General features: G+C 38.4%; 1 protein-coding gene across 1 annotated transcript in view; it reads right to left on the bottom strand.

Annotated features, from left to right (window-relative positions):
- LOC144472524 (glutamate receptor ionotropic, kainate 2) overlaps nucleotides 1-22,856 on the bottom strand; it is a 214,371-nt gene continuing 191,515 nt past the window's right edge. The window contains exons 15-20 of the mRNA XM_078185710.1: nucleotides 21,890-22,115; nucleotides 19,585-19,749; nucleotides 13,159-13,259; nucleotides 9,252-9,459; nucleotides 737-1,037; nucleotides 1-79 (exon numbers count right to left, since the gene is read on the bottom strand). Of these exons, the coding sequence (XP_078041836.1) occupies nucleotides 73-79; nucleotides 737-1,037; nucleotides 9,252-9,459; nucleotides 13,159-13,259; nucleotides 19,585-19,749; nucleotides 21,890-22,115 (1,008 nt within the window). The 3' untranslated portion in view covers nucleotides 1-72. The remainder of the gene's footprint in view (nucleotides 80-736; nucleotides 1,038-9,251; nucleotides 9,460-13,158; nucleotides 13,260-19,584; nucleotides 19,750-21,889; nucleotides 22,116-22,856) is intronic.

The following is a 22,856-nucleotide window of genomic DNA, read 5'->3' as shown; positions in this document are numbered from 1 at the left end:
GGCGGCGATATCACCACGTCTGGCTCACCCGCCAGATCGCAGTCGAATCTCCAAAGAATACTCTCAGGGTGGTCACCTCCTGGACAGCGGAAATATCTGTTTTAAAACGTGTCGGACCGCGACAGATAATCGATTTCTAACTGGAATAAGGATTTAAAGCACGTTCGCCAGATTTCGACTTAACCCCTTGCACTATAATAACGAGCCGGGCTCGTGATAATGATTTCGTGCAAGATTTACTAAATATAAATATTATTAATTTTTTCTAAATCGAAATGACATTGAATTTTTCCATTATTAAAGTCTAGAAACGAAATTAAATAAAGACAATACAAGAAACAAAAATGATCTAGTTCTATTAAGGAAAATATTAAGGACAAATAAGTTCTGATCAACGCAGCGTGAAAAGAGTCGTAGTGAAAGGGGTTAACTTTTTAATTCGAACAATCGAGTTCTTTGCATTCAAGATTTTTATGAGACAGACAACAGAGTTATTCATTTTCAGTACATTTTAAGAAAATACTACTTCAACTAATAATTTTTTTTACCACGATATAAGTAACTGTTTTCAATACATGACATGACATCGAATAAATGATAAAATATTATTTCGTACAAATGAAAGTATTCCATTAACAACTTCCAATATGTTTTCAAATATTTTTACTCGGATCTGTCCGTTAATCTAGCGTTAAGAATATAACACGAGATATATTATGGAACAGTGTTTACGCACCTTGACCCGAGACGATGCTTGAAGAGTCCCGCCTCTGTCTCGGTGGGGGTGGTTGGTGCTTGTGCGTATGACTGTAACTGTGGCTGTGTGAATGTGAGTGGCAGTGTATGTGACGCGTGTGCGTGGGTGTGGCTTTGCACGGTGGTGGTGGTGGTTGCTGCTGCTGCTGTTGCTGCGACTGCTGCTGAGGATGACGATGAGGATGAGGCCTGTGCTAGGTGTTCCCGCCACGGGCCGCCCCCACTTGATCGAAGCTCAATGATTTCTTCATCTCCGTCATCGACAACGCACCACCCTCCTGCTGAGAGAAGTAAATGCAGGTGTTAGCTATATCGGGAAAGTTACCGATGAACAACTCCCGGCCTCTGGAACGTCGCGAATCGACGAGGCAGCCGTGAGCGACCGAGTTATTATAACTTTTCGTTCGGATCGTTAAAAGTTATCAGACCTTTTTAAAAGCTCGTAAAAGAGTTATCAACGATCATTCGCCTTCCACGTATTGGACCGGTTTTTTATGGTTCGCGACTTTTACGTCCGAACGAACACCAAGGAAAACGTTCCTTGTTCCGGCTCTGTCATCGTTTTCTTTTCCGTCTGGTTCAACACGCCCGGGAAAATCCTCGGACCGGCCCTTCGCAGCATTTGTATACCAGACCTCGCCAAATTCGTTGTATCGATTAACGTCCGTCCAGTTGCACTTCTTCGCGATGAAAATCCAATAAACGCGTGAGTACGTACTAGGCGAAATTGAATTTCGATAAAACATTGACTCGGTTAGGGAACATGACAGGTTGTTCCTTTATGAGAAAAAAAAACAAACAAACAAACAAAACCGATAAATTGCATCGTTTTAACCAGTGACGCGAAACGCATTCTTGCCGTGGCATCGGTGCGGCACCGGATGGAATCCAGTCTCAGCCGGTCGAATCATGATTTTTTCAAACTGTACCGGAGAAATTCGATTTCTTACACAAAGAGCAACAGGCAATATTCAGAGCGCTATGAAATTCTAACTGTGTACTTTAACCTCGAGCGTATCCGACTGGAATTTTTCGATTTCCCAAAGCGTCGGAACGAGTCCGAAATTCGGAGGTTGTTTTCTAGCCCTTTCTCGCGCGATGAAAAAAAATACTGTACATGTGAAATATATATTCGAACGAACTATAACAGCGCAGCATGAAAGTTGTTTATAATTTAGAAACAATTAAGGATTCAATATGAATACGCAACAATCAAGTAATAATGAGAAATGTCTTGCTTACCTCTCTGAAATGAAATTTTCTTTTGACAAATCATGATTACACGGTTCGTTTACGAATTAATTAAACTTCAAGTTCTGTAAATATTAGGAGCGACCTTTGTACATTCAAAATATTAATTTACACAAAGGATACTAGACAAATTTTAATTTTACGGTAATTGCATTCTGTTCCCGCTGAGTTACTCATTATACCTCAACAATAATTGAATACACAGGTGCAAGTTTCAAAATGAAACGAAACACTTGCTGGCCAAGTTTCGTGAAAGATTGATGCCATACCGAATGAAAAGTGAATATGAAGAATATACAGTCAGTCCCATGAGTATTCGTACCCTCATTGCTTATAAGAGAAGTTGAAATCAAGGGACGCCTGTACGATTTTTCAATAAACTTTTTATTATGAATGAACACATGTATAAAGTTTATTTATACCAAATTATAACAAAATTGATTAACTAATAACAAAAATATATTGATTTTACTCCTCGTAGTACGTAATAACAGTCCACAAAAGTATTCGTACCAGTGTAGATTTTGTCAAAAAATCGCATATTAGAGTGGCTTTTTAACTTTATATTAATTTTCTAGTATTTAGTGGGTCCACCTTTATGCCTTATTATATCGTTTAATCAATTTGGCATACTTTCTACCAGTTTTAATGTGATATTGGGTTCAATACTGTTCCAAACTTCAAAAATTTTGTTTTTTAGCATTTGTTTATTGAAAATTTCATGCTCGTGTAGTCTTTTATCTACTTCCGGCCATTTTTCTATAGGATTTGTATCTGGACGCTGAGTACGGACGCTAAACTTTTCCTCTTCCCTCACATCCAAAAATTTTAAAGAAGATAATAAAAAGTTTATTGCAAAATTTTACGTGCATCCCTTGATTTCAACAGATTTCTCTCATAAGCAATGAACGAATACTTATGGGACTGACTGTATATAATTCGATACTTTTGCATTCGGAATACCACGACAATTGATTGACAACCAATATCTCAACTTGCTGATTAAGGTATCGAATGGAAACCGACAGGAATTCGCGGGGGTTTGTAGGAACGGGAATGTTCCTCTCGAATTTCACCTTTCTCACCTCCGGCGAAGTCGACGCGAAGACCGAAATCCGATTCGGGCGTAGTTTTGGATCGAATTCGCCGATGAAATTCGATTGTGTCGCTAATCCCAGTCTATCTGAACTGTAATTAAACTTTAACCAGGAATGGCTCGTCTGACTGAGCCGAAACCCGCGCGATTCGTTTCATGCAAAGAGACAGAGGGACCGTGGAAAACGAAAACGTGTAACTATACTAGGCTATCTGAAATTCCTCCCCTAGTTGCTTTGTAACCGGGTTTTCATAGTGACAGGAACAACGCACATTAATTTGCCTCCGCGCGTCCCGAGAGACTTATTACTCGCACAAACAAAGTAACAGTTTGATATGATTGTGTTTTCTATGCTGTCCTATCAGATATTTCTCTCCGAGCTTAATGTTCAAAACGACGTTAAAACTCCTTTATGTACTACCACATCGGATGTAGGAAAACATTTGATAACATCTTCTAGACCCTAATAGGCAATGTGAGGTAAAAAATCGCGAAATGATTATTAATTTATTTCCACGTACCTCGAAGGACTTATTTTTTGAGCTACATGTTTTCGATAAGATCACTACACTCCTTCCTCTACCAGAGGAATAACGACAAATTTTATAAAATTCGCTGGAAGAAATCATAAAAATAATGATTATTTTATATCCGAATATCCTGAAAGGGTTATCAACTGTACAAATCCACTCATAGTTTACTTCAATTATATTCTGGATGCTGGTCTCTATAATATTTCTCTTTGAGTTACATTAAATTCATTAATATTCAATAGACAATGCTGTAAAAATATTACGTCACACAGTGACCATTAAACCGTTGTCATACTTTGATGATTCTGTCTCTTGACGAAGTCTTTTAATACTAACCTGTTAAATATGAATATTATTTTGATCTTTTTGAAGTTTAAATTCAATTCTGTCCTCATCTCATCAATATTTGCTTTTTCAAGTAAAAGTTGGTGCATGATTAACATACATTTTCTTTCCTTTTCTTGGAAATTATTACAATCGAAAAATTGTTACGTAATCATTGTAACTGTGACGAAAATGGTTAATTTATTAATTATATATCAATTTATCTTCGTGAATATACTTCTAAAGGATAGAAATGCTTATAAACATGAATTTATAAGATTATTTCCATCAACGTTGGGTAAAATAAAATTCTCGAATCGTGTTACTTGAGGTGGTTTTTGAAATTTCTAAACGAATATCAAAATTTTCCCATCCGAGGTTCGCCGGACGCGGTTATCTCGGCCGAGAATTTGCATTGGGTGAGCACCGAAGCGGATCGATCCATTTCTTTTACAGTACTGTCCGGGAATTTCCGAGATCCAGTGACTCGGCACACGGAAACGGGACTCGAAAATGTGACGCGGTCTGGAAAAATCACTTCCGCCACGATCACGAGCACCATTCACGCGAGTTTCGACGACGGCGAACCGTTCCGGGTCGACAGCGTTCCCTTCCCAATCCTGTTTAACGAACACTCTATTCTCTCACGATGTAACCACTCGCGCCCGATATTTGCTCAGATGTAACGACAAGTGGGTAGCTCCCTTCAACCCCACCCTCTGTCCACGGGAATCAAATTTTACGACTTACTTAACGCCTTGTTATACCGCCGATATCGAAATGGCATGGCGGGATTTCACCGCGAATGGAATTCCGAGTAACAGTTTCACCGACCGGCGAACTGTCCTGCAATAAACGACGAACCTTTGTGTCCTGCCCAACGTGTGGCGATCCAATCGCGGTTCCTTTCAGTTATACAGGATGTCTCGCGGTGTCTGTGCGTAGATTGAATGTAAGTATAAAAAACATTCGATATTTCTCTATCTTTTTTAGGGGAAGCAATATTAATTTGTTAAATTCATAATTAATTTTTTAAATTAGATGAAACGAAATGAAATTAATTAGTTTGAAACTTTATACATTTTTATTATAATTCGGTCACGTTATGAAAAATAATAATTTCAAAAATATGTACGATGAGGATCGGTTCTCGTTGACAACGAAAAAAGAATAGATTATTAAAAAATTTCGTTTTTACACGAAAACAAGTACACCAAATTTATGTTTTCATTTTATACCATAATTAGAGTCCCTGAATGCCAATTACTGTAAGTTTAATTAGTTTCGCAGCTAAATCACCAACCGTGAGCAACGTGGAATTCGCGTTCTGAATATTGTAAAATGTAGAAAAAGGAGAAGTTCATTTAAAAAGTTAAACATTTTTTAACCACTATTTTGCGTCTCTTTTTATATCCCTTTTAATCGAATTCTCGGGACACATCTGTACAGCGCATAAAACTACACCGCGATTTCATATCGTAAAATCAAAAACTTACCCGTGGTTCGTAAAATTCTTTAGTGTCCAAACTTCGAACCAATAAACCAATGTTTTATATGTATATTATCTGTTAATAAAAACATCCTTCTATTCCTATACACGCACTGGTTTCCTTTTACAATTAATATTTAGACTTTAGAAAATAAATGATATTCAGAGACACGAATTTACATACAAATTTTTAATTCTTTTACTGAAAAATACTGATAATGTAGAAAAGAAACTGATGGGACATCCTGCACCATTTATAAATTCAATGCGAATTATTCGATGAAATCTGATACTCGGGTTTTATACATTCGTCGTTCCATATTTCATTATCTCATGAAAAAATTATATGTCGCGTCTATTGGACTGCCGACGACAAGATCATATAGAGTACTTTTCCTCGTACCTAACTTGTTTTAATATGATTTTAACAAACTTTTATATGTATTTAATTCTGATCATGCGGACTATTTTATTGATCCTACGGTCCAAATAGAAATCGAGGCGAATATTTTTCCGAATTTTCGTACGAGTTGTTAAAAAAAAATAAGAAAAACTTACGAACAAAGTTTCATACGTTCATTATCATCTCGTATTCCAATATCTATAGAAACAATTCTACACTCAATCTAAAATTATTCTTATTAATTAATATAATAACAGTATTTAGTTCACGTAACAGCAACCGTTGCATATATAAAACATGTAGTAAAAAAGATACTGGAAACGTTGCAATGGCGAACACAAGAGAGAAGACAAAGGGTAGAGAAACAAAAGATGTAGAAGAGAACAATTTGAAGATAAGACGAAGAATTTTAGATTAGTTAGGTGCACATACAAAGTAAAGACGTTAAGCGTCTATGTCGAAATAGGAACCTACAAGTGTGCGTAGAAAAGCTATTTCCGCAAAAATTGAGGAACACGACGCGTGCGCGGGAGTTCCGCACAGCGACGTGGCCCGTTTACAGCATGAACATTATAATTCTAAATTACGACCATAACGCGAAGCAATATCTGTGTCTAATCGTAGTTTAGAATTACATTGCTAACTCTTTAAACACGTTACGCCGCTGTGCGAGGCTCTCTGCGCACGCGTCACCACTCCACTCTTTGCGTAGCTAGTTTTCCTGCGAACACTGCTTACAACAAGAAGTATTGTTTTTCGAAACATCTCACAAAATCAACTGTTTAGTCAGATGTTGCCAATAAATGTTAACACCAATTGCCATGCTATAAATGATGTATTATTTACCCAAGTGTGCGATGGTTACCCATGTACAAACTGTTCAGCTTAACGATGGCCACGACATGTGAAATGACTGTTCGAAAGTTTCACGAAAATCGTATAAACGAAAATTCAACGAATCCCAAAATAAAAGTTGCGCAAATATTATATTTTCAATAAAAACCCCAACTTCCGAATCGCCGATCTTTCCGATATAAAAACAAACACGATTATTAAGAGAGTCTTGAAAAGAGTGGCAATCCATACTCAGAGTACTCCGCGCGTGGTAATAATTCCGTGTTTTCTTTCAAAGCCGATCGATGACAGCGCGGCTGGCAACGAGCACCGTCGAAGGAGTCCACGGTGTAGGTAGAGCGACGACGAATTTCAAGATATACCGCGTCGCGTCGGCGGTGCTCCCCCAAATTACGTTCGTTCAACAGCAATTCGATGCATGCAGTCAAGTATATGAACTCGCGTGTGGAGAGCTTGTGTGTGTTGTACTGCGCGTGTAAGCGTGTGTGTGGCCGAGCTTTTGCGTTGATCATGATTAAACAGGCGTAGCCACACAAACACGCGGCCGCGCGCTCGCGCGCTAGCACACATAAATCGGCCGATCTTGCCAGCAGCGAAATAGTGGACCGTGCCAAAGTGCATGACATACGCATGTATAGCCGATTCTTTGTGTGTGTCCATCCGAAACAAAAAGTAGTTTCCAGAAACGCAACGTACAACGGCGCTCAGTCTAGTTTACGAGGTATCAGAGAGACACCGTAGCTGAGATGCAAATTAAAAATAGAAGATAATTTGGAAAATAGATATCCGTTCAGGCAACCCTCATCCGTTGCGCTACTACCTTTTTTCCTGGCTCGGTCGTTGCTCCCATTCTTTTCTTCCATTCGTTCAAGTATTTCGTAGTCGACGCAGGAAACGCGTTCATTCTTTTTGGGCTTCGTGGAGCCTGTGTCTCGATCACGGTAATTGATTGCTCTACAATTAACCGATTGGCAAGTTAAGGTACATCGTGGTACCATCGTGAATTTTTAGTGTCACTTTTTGTACTGAATTACCGTGAAGTCGTCACTGCTCCGCGACCAACGGTGGCTTCTCTTCGGGGACCTCTTTGAGATTATTGCTGCATTCTCATCTCTCTGTACATTGTTTTAGACTAGTTTTATGCAATTCGACTGTCTTTTCATTTTTTAGCCATATTCTCAAAACTTTTAAGAGCGTAAGAGTATACGAAGATAGTGATTATTAGGATAGAGTAATTCCTGCGCCTTGTTAGTAGGCTTCAACACTTTTTACTTTTAAGCTGAACTTCAGCAATTTAAATTCAAAATAATTCAAAGTTTATTTTGTCGATAAAAATTCTCCCATGAAACAGGTATTAAATCTCTTTTGAATATTAGAAGAAAGTAAGAAAAAGTTCTAGAGTCAGTTACTGTGTACCCATGGTCGACAAAAATTAATTAATAATCACAATTTCCTTTTTCCGAAATTTTAATACGTTTTACCAAGAATTACAATAATATAATTCTAATAATACGATAATTTCTTGTACTGAATATTGATCTTCATTTGTTTAGTATGTTGTTAATCTCTATCACAATTTCGTAAATTCTGTATAAAAAAATCGAAACAATTTTTGTGGTATTTTGAAGATTTCCGTCCTTTACATTTCTAATTTTAACTAATAAATGACTAATAGAATTTAAGTGCAGAACTTTGATGTGTCTCATATTATATTATAAACATAAAATCGATTATGCCTGAAAATAAACAAAAGGCACAGTAATTGGCTATCCCACAGTAACTGGCTCAAATACCCCATATTATATAGTGATCGACATTATAACTAGGTACTTTTTGAAATATTCCACACAAACAGAATAATTTAAATTGCGAATTTTATGCGCTGGTGCAAGTTTTATTTGTCTTTTAAACTTTCCTCTTTTACACAAATTTTTCATTTTTTAAATCTGTTGTCTCAATTTACTATGATTGTATAACATATGAACATAATATTAGTCTCTTTTTTTTTTTCTTAGTGGTTTTACGTCGCATCAGCTGCAAGGCTATTAGCGACCTTCTATTTAAATATTAGTCTTGTGAGTCCTATTTTATTACCTTCACTGCCATAGCATGTGCAATACGTTTCTATTAATCTAATACATATGAAAACCATAAAGATTACACGGCAAACAATTGTCACTTTTGAAAACAACTTTTCAGCGATTGCCTAATGAACTGATCTCACTAACATCTCAACAAAATTTAGGTCACTTGGTCTAGTTGTAAAGTACATTATCCTGTTTTAAAAGGCGTCCAAATAATTTCGTGGTATACTGTACTGTTTAACTTGTTTACGACTTTTCATAATTTTTCACAATGTATACCTAATGATTGGCAAATATGCCCAGTTACGTTTCGAACAAAACGTAGCAAAAGAGCTGCCGATATAAAACGTTAATTTCTCCGGATCTATCAGCTGATCAGGTGTCAGTGCGAAAGTTTTCCTTGAGATCCCCGAAGCGGCCACGATGATCGCGAGCCCGTCGTGAGGGACAGGACTTACACCATTTAACCGCGGTATCTCGATGCTCGGTATGTAGGTGGTCTCCTCGTGTCCCGTCGAGCAATATCGCGTTCTCCTCCTGCTGGCCCGTGGGCTGCACCGGCCGCACGGCACCGCGGCGTCGGAATTGCGCGACTTCGCGGCCGGCCTCTGCCTGGAGCCGCAGCGCACGGCGAACCGCAATTCCGAGACCATCTCGGCGCACAAGGACTGCCGGGTTCACGAAGTAGAGCCGATCGTGAGGGAGCGTGATCCATAAGTGTGCGTCGCAATTCGATATCGGTTCGTCCGTCGATGCGTGGGCGGAAGACGCAGCAGGCACAACAATACCACAACAAATGATACAGAGAAGAATCGAGCTCGATACACCCATGCCGATCCCGTTCTCCCCGTGTACCCGCAAGGCCGTTACGATTTTCTTTCGTCTCTCCGTTTCCGAAATCGGTTTCACGAGTGTCTCCGGTGTCCGTGGACGGGGTGATGGTGGTTTCGAGGGTGCTCTGCGATTAACTATTTCGGGTGATCGTACGTGGACGAACGTTGTGCAGCCGCGAAACGGGGGGGATGAGCCGGAGAATGAATTTCTAGCTTACAATTAATCGTGGGGTGCGCCGGTGCGGATGCGGTTGGCGCGCGGTGATTTGAATCGTGGCGTTTTCGCGTGATCAACGTGGTCAAAACGGGTAAATGACGATGTTTCTCTCTTGTTTCTGATGCGTGTATGATGCTTTGTGGCTTTTGCTTCGGAGGTTTCTTTCCTTGAATGCCTCACCTGCATGCTAGCGTTAACGATAGAGTTACGTGGAACCTAGTTTGCGGGTGAGAAGCTGGGGTTGCCATGTGATCGTCGGTGCAGATATTATGACCATCTAAGTAGTCGTCGAAGACAGGTTTGATGGTACTGAATGGTAGCGCTGTCCTTGTAGGAATTGTGACTTTTAGTTTTCGAAAATATTTCTAGTAGCTGATACTTTATTTTGAGATCTCAGAGCCTGCTTGAAATATCTTCTCTTAATAGTTTTATCGATAATCGAGTGTAAGACTTGGATTAAGACATGCTAAACTCAAATTTCTTACATCACAGATCTTAGATCCGGCTCTACGGTTTTTTACACCTCAGCTATCTGTTATAGCTTTTGATAAAATTTTACTGGAAACTATAAGAAACGAATCTCCTTTTTCATAATCTTCGATTAGTAGACATAAACGTAGACTTCTAATTGTGAAAATACGATTCTTTATGTGCAATCGTATGATCAAAATAAGGCTTTTCTTAAGCAATACTGTTATTAAAAATGTTACCTTTTATAAGATATATTTTTTCAGTTGATGCAAAAATTTGCAAAATTTGTCATATCGAGAGAAAGTAGTTGAATCGAATGATATAAAAGAAAAATATGTGTAAGAAGCCAACATGTACAGTAAGTAGTTATAAAATTCAATAAGTATGCAAATCAGTCGTACACAAACACATTACATTATCAGAAATTTTACAATACCAACAAACACATGAACGAATACGTACAAGATGTGCAAAACTCTAAGATTAAAAAAGTAATTTTTAAAATTTAATATTAAAATTTTTTATTAAAATATTTAAAACGTGATAGCTGTATGGAGTATTTTGGTACTGATTGCATGTATAAGTGTTTATAAAAGTTTATGTATGTGCGTTTATAAATGTTTATGTATGTACATCGAATATTCTTAATGCTAATACTAGTCAAACCTGCCATCGGCGAATTCAAGTCCGAAGCAATGAAATCTGTATCGTCGATCGTAAGAGGTATGCGATTAATTAACCCTTTTAGTGCCGGACGAAAAAGAGGTGCCTATGCGAGAATAACCGGCCGAATTTCACAGTTTTACTAGGGTTTGGGAAAATAATCATAAAAACCAAACGGGAAACAATATTTACATGATTCCAAAAGCAGTATACTAAGGATGAAACAGAGAACAAAACAATGACACTAGTTTTTCTTTACTCGTTCAAAATTATATAAATAACAAAGGTAAAAGTCTCCATAAGAAAAAGTAAAGTTGAGTTCTCTCTTTCAAAACGTATTTGCGCATACAAGAAGCCATCTTTTCATCATAATTCTATATAGACCAATTGTTATGAAGTATATATTTTGCATTTATGTAACATCTAAATATATTTTGCTATTATGTAACAAGATAAACAATATTACATAACAAAAATAAAAGAAGAGATCGATTGCATAGTGCGGGCGATAAACGGATTTTATCTGCTGCAAGACAAGCAATTGGTATAGGTACTACTACATTGCTGAAACAAAATTTTACTAGCACAAATATTGCTATTTGGTTATCTAGCTATTGCAAATATGTAACATTTAATTTTTAGTCCATCTGTCCATCTTATCGCTCCAGCGTAAACAGGGTCCCAGCACACTCCGGTATAGAATGTGTAAAATGTCAGACCCAAATCGGTTTACAAATTCTTTGTCAACGAAATTTGATTATTTACAATCAAATTAGATCATTTACAATCAAATTAGATCATTTATAAATTTATTAACAGATAAAGTTGTCTCGCAATGCGAAGAATAAGACGTTATTACACGCACGACGATATATCGTCGTTGGCACTTCTGGCAAGTGTACCAAACGACGATATATCGTCGTCCGGCACTAAAAGGGTTAAGACAGTAAAATAGTACGACTGTGGTTAAGACACTGAGAATAAGCGATACGAATCAGGCAAATGAAATGAGAATAGAACACGGCGAGCATGACAACACTATGTGCATAGGACAGAACTGGTGCAAACGGGATCACATTCCGATCAGATTTTTTTTCTACTGGAACACCTAGTATCTTTGCTCTCGAATGATTCGGTATGAACAATTTTCTAATAGTCAACGTGTCCAATGTATGGCGTTCCACATTCATAGCGGAAAAATGAATTGGAACCGAACGTTGCACTGATCAACGGATATCAATCGAATTACTTGAAAAGTTCGAATTGCCGAACGAGTGTTCTATGTAGCTGGAGAATAATAGAGTGTTCTACGTAATTCGAACAGACTGTACCTCTAAATCAGGTCGAGGAGGAAAAAAATGTGGCAACGCAACAGCGACACTAGATAAAAATAGCACATTCTGCAATCACGTTATTTCGTTTCTAACTTGTTTCGTGGCTGAATTTTTATATATCGGTGCAACCGCAAGATGTGATTCACCTGGTTCTTTACTGACACCTGTGCAGTTTTGTTCCTGGCAATGGATGGACTATTTTAATTTCTATAAAAGTTCTAATGAGGAAACTTGAAATTTTTAAAAATTAGGAAAAATCTTAAATTTGCACAAATCTTATTTTCCTGCTAGATATCGATATTAAGGGGTGAAAATATCTATTCAAATGTATGGAAAAATTGGAAAAAAGGATTTCACTCATTGCACAGTAAATTAGTCCCTTTAGAATTGAAAAAATTCAATCTTAAACAAGTTATCATGTTTCAAAAGGTGTTCGAATACTTTTTGCCAGAGGTAGTACGAACAATTTAGATTCATCGATATATAATGCTGTATAAAATTGCAGAATGCGCATCATTCGTCTAGATCTCGCTGTACAACTACTATCATTTTCCTCCGTCTCGAATTGTTTTACTGGTACATACATGCGTACAGCCTGTCCTGGTCGCGTGGGACACGCTGTAAAGGGGTTTTGGAAAGTAGCCGGCACGGCATGCAACTGACACATCGAGCAGAAAATCTTCCACTTACGTTCGAAAGGAGCAGAAGAGATAGTAATAGAAACGCGGACAGAGAGTGCGGAGACAAACGGCCTTGCACCGCTACGGAGAGAAGGTACACTCATGCAGCACGTACACGCGAAGCACGAAATCGTACGCAATTATCTCTCGGTGCGCCTTGCTCGCTTACCCTCTCCGATTGGACGTTCTTTTTGGAGTTCCAGCAGAACTCGAGGATCGCCACGAGGATCGCTAACGCCAGCCCGCAAAGCAGCACAACAAAGACACCACCTGGAATGAGAAAACCGGAAGCTCGTTATTTTACCGCCGGCGGGTGTCTCCGTTTCTTTTCTGACGTCGCGCGGGCCTCGCACGCTTCGGAGTTAATGTACCTGCCACCGAGGACTGTTCCCTGAATCTGTTCATCCAACGCCCTCTACCACCATTCCTCCTCGTCCACCATTTACCCCTTTTCCAACGACCTCACCTCGCCCCCCACCCGTCTATTTGTCTATTTATCCTTCCCATCTGTATAGGCATCCCGTCTATATATCTCTGTCGTTATTTACGTCTACGCTCGCACGTCCACCGATCGGCCGGCTTTTGTTTCGCTTCGATTCTTCGAGTTTCTTAGCGCGTCGCTTCTTCGGTCTTCCACCATCCCAACGGCCGGATGGCAAGTTCGCTCTGAGGAAAAAAAAGCTCGACGGATGCGGAGAAGGTATAGAAACTTTTATCGGGAGCCAAGGGATCGCGCGATGCCCGAGCAAAGGGCCTCCGGCCATGCCGGGAAGTTACTGTGAGCAAAAGATTCGGGGAAAAGGTGGCTGTACATGTAATGAGATAAGAGGATGACCGAAAGATTTATCGATTATGGTCGCTGCGATTAAGAGTTTCTCCATTTTTCATGTCACTGGGATTTCTAGTTGAATGTATGGGATATCGATAGGAAAGTAACGAACTCTAAAGGTAATTGTACATATTAGTTTTCCAGATCCAATGTTACTTCCTTCTGGGAAATTCGATTCTAGAAGTAAACGGTAATCATAGTTTTCGAAATAATTATATCGACGATTCAACATTAGTTAATAAGGGAACAACGTGCTTATATATTGTGTGAAAACGCTTGGGAACAGTGCTTCGAACAGTTAAATTTTACACCAAGGGTTAGGGATATTTCCGTATTCAAAATAGTGCGAAGATTTAAAATAATTTTCTATCAGTAAAAAATCAAACCCAATTCGACGCATTATTATTTATAGCATTCATAACATCGTAAGTATTCTTCTTTGTAAAGATACACAGCGTTCAACCTGAAGCATGATTCAAATTAGGATCATACGTTCCCAATTATTCCATTTATTATCAGTTTTGATCATTGATTCTAATTTGGTTCCTATAATGTTTCTATTATTATTTTTGTTTTTTGTCCATTATTATTATTTTCTCCATTTTGTATCAGTTCTAAAATGGCTTCAGAGTCAACTTCTATGCCCATTTTTAAGTCATTCGTATCATTAATTCTTCATAGAATATTACAAAAATTATATCTTATATTTTGTATTCCTTAATTGTAAAACAAAGTTCAATTAAAGTACTCCACAGTAAAAATCTTCGCCAATGTACCTTTCTGAGTTACAGCATTAAATTAAATTAATATGTAGTAGAAATCTTTATCAATTTTTTTTTAAATTACAGTATTTCAATAGTATACAGTATATTGATGGCATTATTTCATTCAATAATGAAATCAATGTACATTATAAATCCTGTCTCTCTTTTATAGAATATCGATCAAGTCGACCAGCGACTTGACCTTTCTATCTTGAAATCAATTGCAGTTTTTATATTTGTCACAATTGGACATTTCTTACTTATGAAAAGCGTAGATGTTGCCTAGAATTCCAACATATTCTACAAAACATGATCCGGGAAGAAAATCGTGGATAAAGATGAAATTGAAAGAAAATGGAAACGTGAGTAGTAAATGAATTGTTTCTTCTTCTTCCTGCTTCAGATGTACGACTTAAAATTATCGATGTCGTTAGACAAAGGGAAACACTCCGTCGAGCACGATCCGTAGAACAAAGGAACGTATGTAGCGCAGCGACAACGTGACGTTCTAAGATCATACGTTTCAGTTACCTCACAAAATTTGTCCATGGAATTTCGAATGTATCCAACTATTATAAAGATTAATTGGAGCACGATCTCGTCCTCTTTGTTTTCATGCTTGCACTTTTCAATGATTGCTGTACTCCAATTTGAAAACAATCCCTTACTAATGGTCATGGGTATCCTCTCATTCGCTCAAGTTTTCAGGACGTCGGCATCATTAAATCGTTTAGGCGTGCGTCATCATCGCCGCGCGATTCCGTCTGATCAAAAGTTTCCACACACGCCGCGCGCTCCGTTCGTTCCTCGATTTCATGCGAGTGGATGGGAGTTCTGTTCTCTCTGTTCGCGGAACGATATCGACAAAGTTCGGACCTATGTGTAGGCTCCGGAGGTTTCGCGTGCGCTGCCGTAAACTTTTTTGAACTTCTGCATGCACGCAGCGAACGGCGGCAGCCTGCTGCTGCCTCTCGAACCAAGCTAGCTAACTTCGTGTTTACTTGAGAGGGGGAGTGGGGGCTCGAGTATTCGATTTTTTTCGTTTCTTTGTGCCGGCCGACGTCGGTTTCCATCTCGCAACGCAATGTTGCTTCTCAATTTAACTCTACCAGCACTTATTTTTCCAGAGAAGCACTCGGGGATACGTTTTTCAGACGATTCCAATGTATGAGTTTTATATTAAAAATTTGTGGTTCCTGTATACTCGACCTCGCTATACACATCTCTTGCCGCGGCACGACACGCGTTCCAACGTGAAATGCATTTCATCGCAAAATCCTTTTCGGGACGGATATTCTGCTCGGTAGCTTGACGTTACTTCTTCGTAAATCTATACGCGACAAGCGAAATCGTGTATAGAAATCCTTGAAACGAGACTTCCGATTTAACTCGGTTCATTGTTGCTAAAATGTAATAGTGACAAGAACTATTTAATAATGCATTCTAATATGATATTAACCCTTCGTCGATGACAGAGGTCTTTGTGTGTTTAGTATATTCGCAATAAGTATAACCTCGGTTTGGATTTCTTTTACGAATAATACAGTGTTTCTAAAATGGAAAATAAATTTTTCAGAATTGGCTGTTAATGCCCTTAGAAATATGAAGAAGAAGGCAACGTTAAAGTTATGCTTGTCTCAAATTTCAAAATCGAAGAAGATTTTTCAGCAATTCAAGAAGATAGTCCTACTATCTCCAAAAATGCAGTATATGATAATCAAAGAGGCTAAAACATTAACACTTTCAATAACTATTTATTAGTTACCTTCATAATTAAAAATACACGTATAAATTTTGTTACGAATATATTTTCTTAAATTACGAATATCTATTTGTTTTTGCATGCATTCCTACCGCATGTCAGAACATTTGCATTCTAAAAAGTCTTTGCAATCACTATCATGGTAATGATTTATTTTTTCCATGTCTTCGCAATACTTCTCAGAACTCAAATAATAATGATTATGTAATATAATATCTAGAAAATGTATGAAAAAGTTCTGGGAAAATTTCTTCGTGATAGGCGAGGAAAGGGTTAATAGAATTTGGAAGTTATCTCGGGATCTTATCTCGACTAATGAAAGCAGCTGGTCATATAGGATCAGGATAACCATGATAAACGGACCCAGGACCATCCGTCATCAGGAAGTTGGGGCAGCTTAAAATAATTCTACCGATGTCGATGGTGTAACTTCATCTGTATGCTAAGTGGAACTCGTCCCTTCGCCAGGTGAGTGCGGGACCGGGCTCATTTCACCGGCGTGATTTGCATAACTGCGCTGACGTTGTGATTTAAAGGATGTCCGACGTGTCTCGCCGGAAGGTCTAAAGTTCCTCGCATGAACGTCCGTCTATTTCCTTGAACCGCATTCTAACTAATTTCGCGGTACAACGACAAAAGGCAATGTGCTGTAACCGGCGCTCGCGGAACAGTCGGTCCTGATAACTAGAAAGTCTGGAGAGATAGAGGATGTTCCGCAAAAAGTTGGATTTGCGAATTATTTCCACTGTTATTAATAATAATGAACATGAGGTTAGAATTAAAATGTCATTTCATACATTTAGCGTCAACGAAAATATTTTCCACATCGAGTCTATGGATAATTGTAACAAACAGTGCCCAATTTCAGCATAGCATGAAACAATTCAAATTTCACGTAACGCGATCCGCAGTTTATCTTCAATTTCCATGAACAGGACTATTCAAATGTATATTTTATACCTCCGTACATTCTTCTAAATAGACTTTTCTACCTTCGAGTCGTTTCCGTTACACGATATCTTGGCGCCAAGATGTCTCAAAGAAAGTGTCGCAAAGAGGACTGCTGCGATACGCGCTATGTAAATAGATGTCTAAGAAGTTTTCGAACGACTCGGGGGAGACCGCGTCAAGAAACCGGAAAGTCGAAATGGAATGAAACGCAAGAAAATTCTCGGCAGAAACTCATGAGCCGCCCGGATAGAAGAAACCGGTGGCGACCTCAATTTATTCGGTGACTTTCCACAGCTCGGACGGTTTCGATTCCCTGTCCACCGTTCTGGTAAGTAGTCGATACGCGTCCCCCAGAAAAGCGATTAGCGAGACCCCGACTGAAATTACACGTGGTTGAGGTACCTACGTGGGGAGCCGTTCGTCCTTCTTCCTGTCTCAACGAGTACATTCCGCTGCTGGCGAAGTGGGCACTTACCCAAGTAACAGGCCAGCCCCGTGGCAGGGGCGAGAAAAAAGGGGTGGAGGAATCGCGGGAGGGGGGATTCCGTCTGCGAAAAAAGTGGAAGTGAAAGATACTGCGAAGGGAAAAATAAAATAGGTCTTGTTGTGTCTCCCGTAAAATCGGCCCCGGGGGGGGGGGGGGGGGGGGAGAAGGAGAGAAGACTTCCAAGAAAAATTTGCTAAGAATTCTCCGCAAGGTTTCCAGGAGGTTGAAAGCCATCTCGTTTCTCTTTCGTCGCTGCTGAATACTCTTTCAGGCAACACTTATTGTGTCAAACGTCACCGTAATGAACCGGATTCTCGGACGAGAATCGTAACGAACAGGCAAGGGGAATCCATTACTTCGGTTTCTTTTCTCGAGCGCTTCGAATCTCGCGATGCTTTTAAAGTTTCTGGTGGAGCGACAAAACGAACACAGTTCACGCCAGCACGTCGATGTTAATTTCTTTGTGTACAGATGATTCTTCACGGGCTCCATAAGCGAGCTTTTTCTTTTAAGAATTTTTTTATAAATAGGTGCTGCATACATCGTAAAGTATGGGATGTAGAGAAGATCTCAATGATAGGTTACATCGAAAGTAAATGTAATGTAATAGTACCAGTAGTAAATATAATAATAGTGAACGGATATATTGACACAGTAAGCAATCCTCAGAAAAACATTTTCAATGACATATGTTACTAGATTAGTTTATTTCACTCAATGGATTTTCTATAGGCTGATAAAATGTCCCCTATACTGTAGATACAAGATAGACAAAACTGCGCAGCTTTATGAAGTTAGTTTTTAATTATCCATGGTAAATAGAGCTATGCCAATATTTCTGACAGTGAAAATTTGTTTGAAAAACCATCATTCAATCAATCTGGATGCAAACAATTTCCTTCGCTCCAAGACTTACGCCCTAAGTGAATTCTCCTCAATCCTATTAAGGGCTTCTACCCTTCGCAAACTAATTGCCATCTAAGTCCAAAGTGTTTATAAATACAGTCATCCTCTCGTACGTCGACAGGAAAATTAACTAATTAAGAATCTGACTATTTCTGGAAATTCAATTTTATATGTACTATTTTATAGAAATAGTAGAAAGTCGTGTCTCCTATTTTCGAAGTAAAATCTTACTAATCAACTACAGTCGATAAAATGCGTATCTCGTTAATTTAAATCTACTAATAATTTGCCCATGGACTCGATAGATTATCGTTCATGAATCAATTTTTCGGGGAACTCGTTAAGTAAATACGATGAATATGCTAACGAGAAAGTTCATTAACACGATGTGCATTCTGGCAACCATCTATAGAGAATGCATTTGTTTGACAATTATTACGACTATAATTAAATGACGCGAAATTGTCCGCGGTACTGTTATTTGATAATTAGTCGGTCGACTTTTGATATTTGCATATAAACACATATGTATGTTCCATGTCAACGTCAGGTGGCCGTGGAAAATTGCGTCGAAATTGCTAATTAAACATTCAGGCGTCTTTTAAAGTATCGTTTTACGCAGCTCGGTTTTTCCGCGCGGCCGTGCGGGAGAACAGAACGAGACGAAAAAAGCTACACGAAACTAGTGGTACTTTCTATCAAGCAAAACCGCTGATAAGTGCAAATAAAAAATTCAACGGTCCGCGCGAGGTCGTGTACGACGTCAGATAAAGCAGCCCCGGCCTCCTCCTCTGTTTTTCCTGGGACAGTGAATTTCATTGACGGTTCTAATAATTCTATTCCCGTTGAAACTTCACGGTTCGCTGTACGAAAAAAATTTCACATCGTTTGCTCACCGATATTTTCGACGCCCAGGGCATTAGCTTTACTCTCTTTGCTCTTCTCGTCTCTGTTGCACACGTCCCCGGTATTTTTCCACCACTTGTCGTACAGGATCTGTATTACGCCTTTTTCCTGTAGCTCCAGGATCGCTAGTGATATCTTATCCCTCCATGGAGAACCTGTACACAAAACGGTCTCGTTAGCAATGTCAAGGAGCGCCATAATCATGCCTTCACTCATTTGTGTTTTTAAAAGTAATTATCAGCTGGTTGGAAATCATTTTTATCGGGAACGAAAAGTAAATTCGTTTCTCAAGTGCAAACACCAAATTAATTGTTTTAAAAGATGAAATCTCTTTCGGAACAACTTGATGTTCACATTGAGGTAATAATTTAATAATTCATAATACAACCGAGCAGAGTTCTCTGCCTCTGTTACTAGTAGCATAAACAATAACTTTAAAACAATTACTTTAATTTTGATTGAATTTTAGATAATTGAAATTAACCAAATTCTGTTAAAAATATTTTTATTTGGGTTTGTTAAGATCGCAGAAAATATCTGTATAAATATTATCCTTCAATTTATTATATTTGTGCCTTGAAAATGTATATTTACATAAACCGTGTCTGGGTTTTTAAAACTTTATTTTAGGGAACTTAATTAAATAATTAAACTAGTTGATCAATTATTGAGCTCTCTTCGAGGATTGAAAATCAATATCTTGTCGCAACAAACTGTGCCAACGAGTGCTTGCATTAGATTCTATTCCTACACCGGTATTATTCAGGACTGTCAATATCAATATAGAGAGTGAAGCACATTTGCCAATAATTTTATTGGTTGTCGGCTCCATAAACATGCTTCTGATATCTCCTGTGATTCGGTCAACACCGCCCCTCTTTACGCGATGGAGAAATGATGGGGCTTGTTCTGAAATTACAAACAGTCCCTAAAATCATGATAACGCAACGAAAGTAATATTTACGTTTCCGATATACAAGGATGATTCAAGGAACTGTACACACCATATCTTTTTTGTTACGTTAAGTTTGGGAAATTGATGGAGCTTTTATAGAGAATTACTTAAAAAACAAAGGCATCGTTGCACCTTTTACATTCTGTAAAATGCATAAAACAATTTTATTCATATTCGAAGGGAATAAGAAAACCCATCACGAAATGTTAAAACAATTTAGTTGCAAATTTATACAAAAACAGTAGACTTCCCTTTATATGAATTTCATCTTTATTAACGAAATTTCCATCAGAACTTGATTATATTGTAATAAATAGTGGTCTCCTGTATTTTATGAATAAACTAGAAATGCAAAAATATCCTTCATAAATGATTAAAATTTTTGTGAAAAATTGAATCTAGCTTTTAACCTTCTTCAATGACTTTCAAGTGAACAATTCCAGAAACTCGGCAACGTTTGCTGCAAATTTAAACAGTACACGTTTTCTTGTAGTAGAATACTATGAAGGCAAGCATTGTAGCTACTATATGTTCTTGTGCCAGTTTCGAAGAAATTTAGAAGTCGCGATGTTTGCAGTCCTGTTGTGCACGTTTTGTTAACGCATATTCATAGTTTATTAAGACAATTTTTAAACGCATGTAGTAACTTTTTAGAAGTACTTGTGTAGCGAGTAATTAAAAATTACAGGAAATTTATTATTAAATTTTTGTGTAATTTCAATTTTCCAAAATTATATTTGAAAAATATTTCAGATTGAGAACAGAAATTTTTACAGTAAAATATTTTAATGGAAAATGGATGATAATTCTAAAAGTGAAACAATAAAACAGAATTATATAATTTTCACAAAACCGACGAATTCACGAATTCTACTTTCTATTACATAGATGTCTGAACATAATAGATGAGTAAAAACAAAGGAACCACCCTAACCCTTCAAAAACGCGGACATTCGTAGGAAAGAATAATATGTTGAAAGTAAAGCAAGCGAACACTATCATAAAAAATGTAGTTTAAGGGAATGCTTTTAAAGTTCAAAGTCATTATACAAGGTAGAGGTATATATATATGTATACATATTTCGTATAACAGCTTGTACTAAAAGCCTGGACTTCTCGTATTTTACTCTGAACGCTTTGGACCGGCGCACAATTGCGGGTAAGCGAAAGGAAAAAGCTTTGTATGAATTTTTTCGAAAGTTTACAGTACTCTAAATCCCTTCTGGCCGAAACTCGCGTTATGGTTTTCATTGAGAACGGAACTATCTTTCCAAACGTCGATCCGTTGCTATCGCAAGGGCGGGTCGCGCGAGCGTGGTTCAATTGTTTTCCAATATTACCTTTCGGGGTGGCAATTCCGTAGCCTTTGCTGTCCAACAAGCCGCCGATTTGCGTGAGATTGCAATCCCGTTGTACCGCATAATCGAGCATGGTGGATTCCATCAGGAAGGCGTAGTCACCCTCCAACACCCTCTTCACCCCGTCTTCGTAGCTCTTCACAAACACCGACGGAGACTTCGATTCCATAAACCTCCACATCTTCTGGTAAATCCCGATCTTCGAGTCCTGTTAATCGGGCAGAGAAGAAGGACGTGATGCGATTGGCTCCCGATTTATGGGATCGGCGTAAAAAATCCTTCCACCTTACCCATGGACGATATATGTATAGTGATCAGAGAAGACGAACTAGCCAGTTATTTACGAAAAGATAGAGTGAGCTTTGTGGTAAAACATTATTTATTGGAAGATTAATAACGAAAACTTTTCTCCACATTTTTCATTACTGGGCTCAACTCATTTCTATTACTGTAACTTACTTCGTTCGCTTTATTTAATTTTTCTGTCACTGGCGATCTCAACAATTGTTCTTCTACAGTCATGGAGCGCATGGTCAGATTTGATATACTCGTTTACACTAACAAAGTCTCAAATTAGATTTCCATTTTTATACGATAAACATGAATTGCTATTTGTTCGTATGAATAATTTTTCACTAAAAACAACCGCCATGTAAAATTTCAAACATAAACTACCGTCACAACGGAGTGCTGACAATATACTCAGGCTCGGAATCTCGAAAAATTCCGGAATATCGTTTTTTCTACAGCGGCGTCGCCTTCTCATTCTCGGCTGCAATTATTCCGCAATTGCGTTCCATTGCGTTCCAGCCTCGGCTGCTTTTTTTCTGGCGATACGCGAAACGGCCGGAACGTTTTATACTTATTGGTCGCAATTCACGCGGAATTCCGGGGGAGCAATTTCTCGGGAGTATACCAGAAATCTCTTTTCTGATCTCTTCGTTCCCGT

Source organism: Augochlora pura, chromosome 1 (genome assembly GCF_028453695.1).
Source record: "Augochlora pura isolate Apur16 chromosome 1, APUR_v2.2.1, whole genome shotgun sequence".
Taxonomy (NCBI): domain Eukaryota; kingdom Metazoa; phylum Arthropoda; class Insecta; order Hymenoptera; family Halictidae; genus Augochlora; species Augochlora pura.
This window is presented reverse-complemented; position numbering and strand designations above follow the sequence as displayed.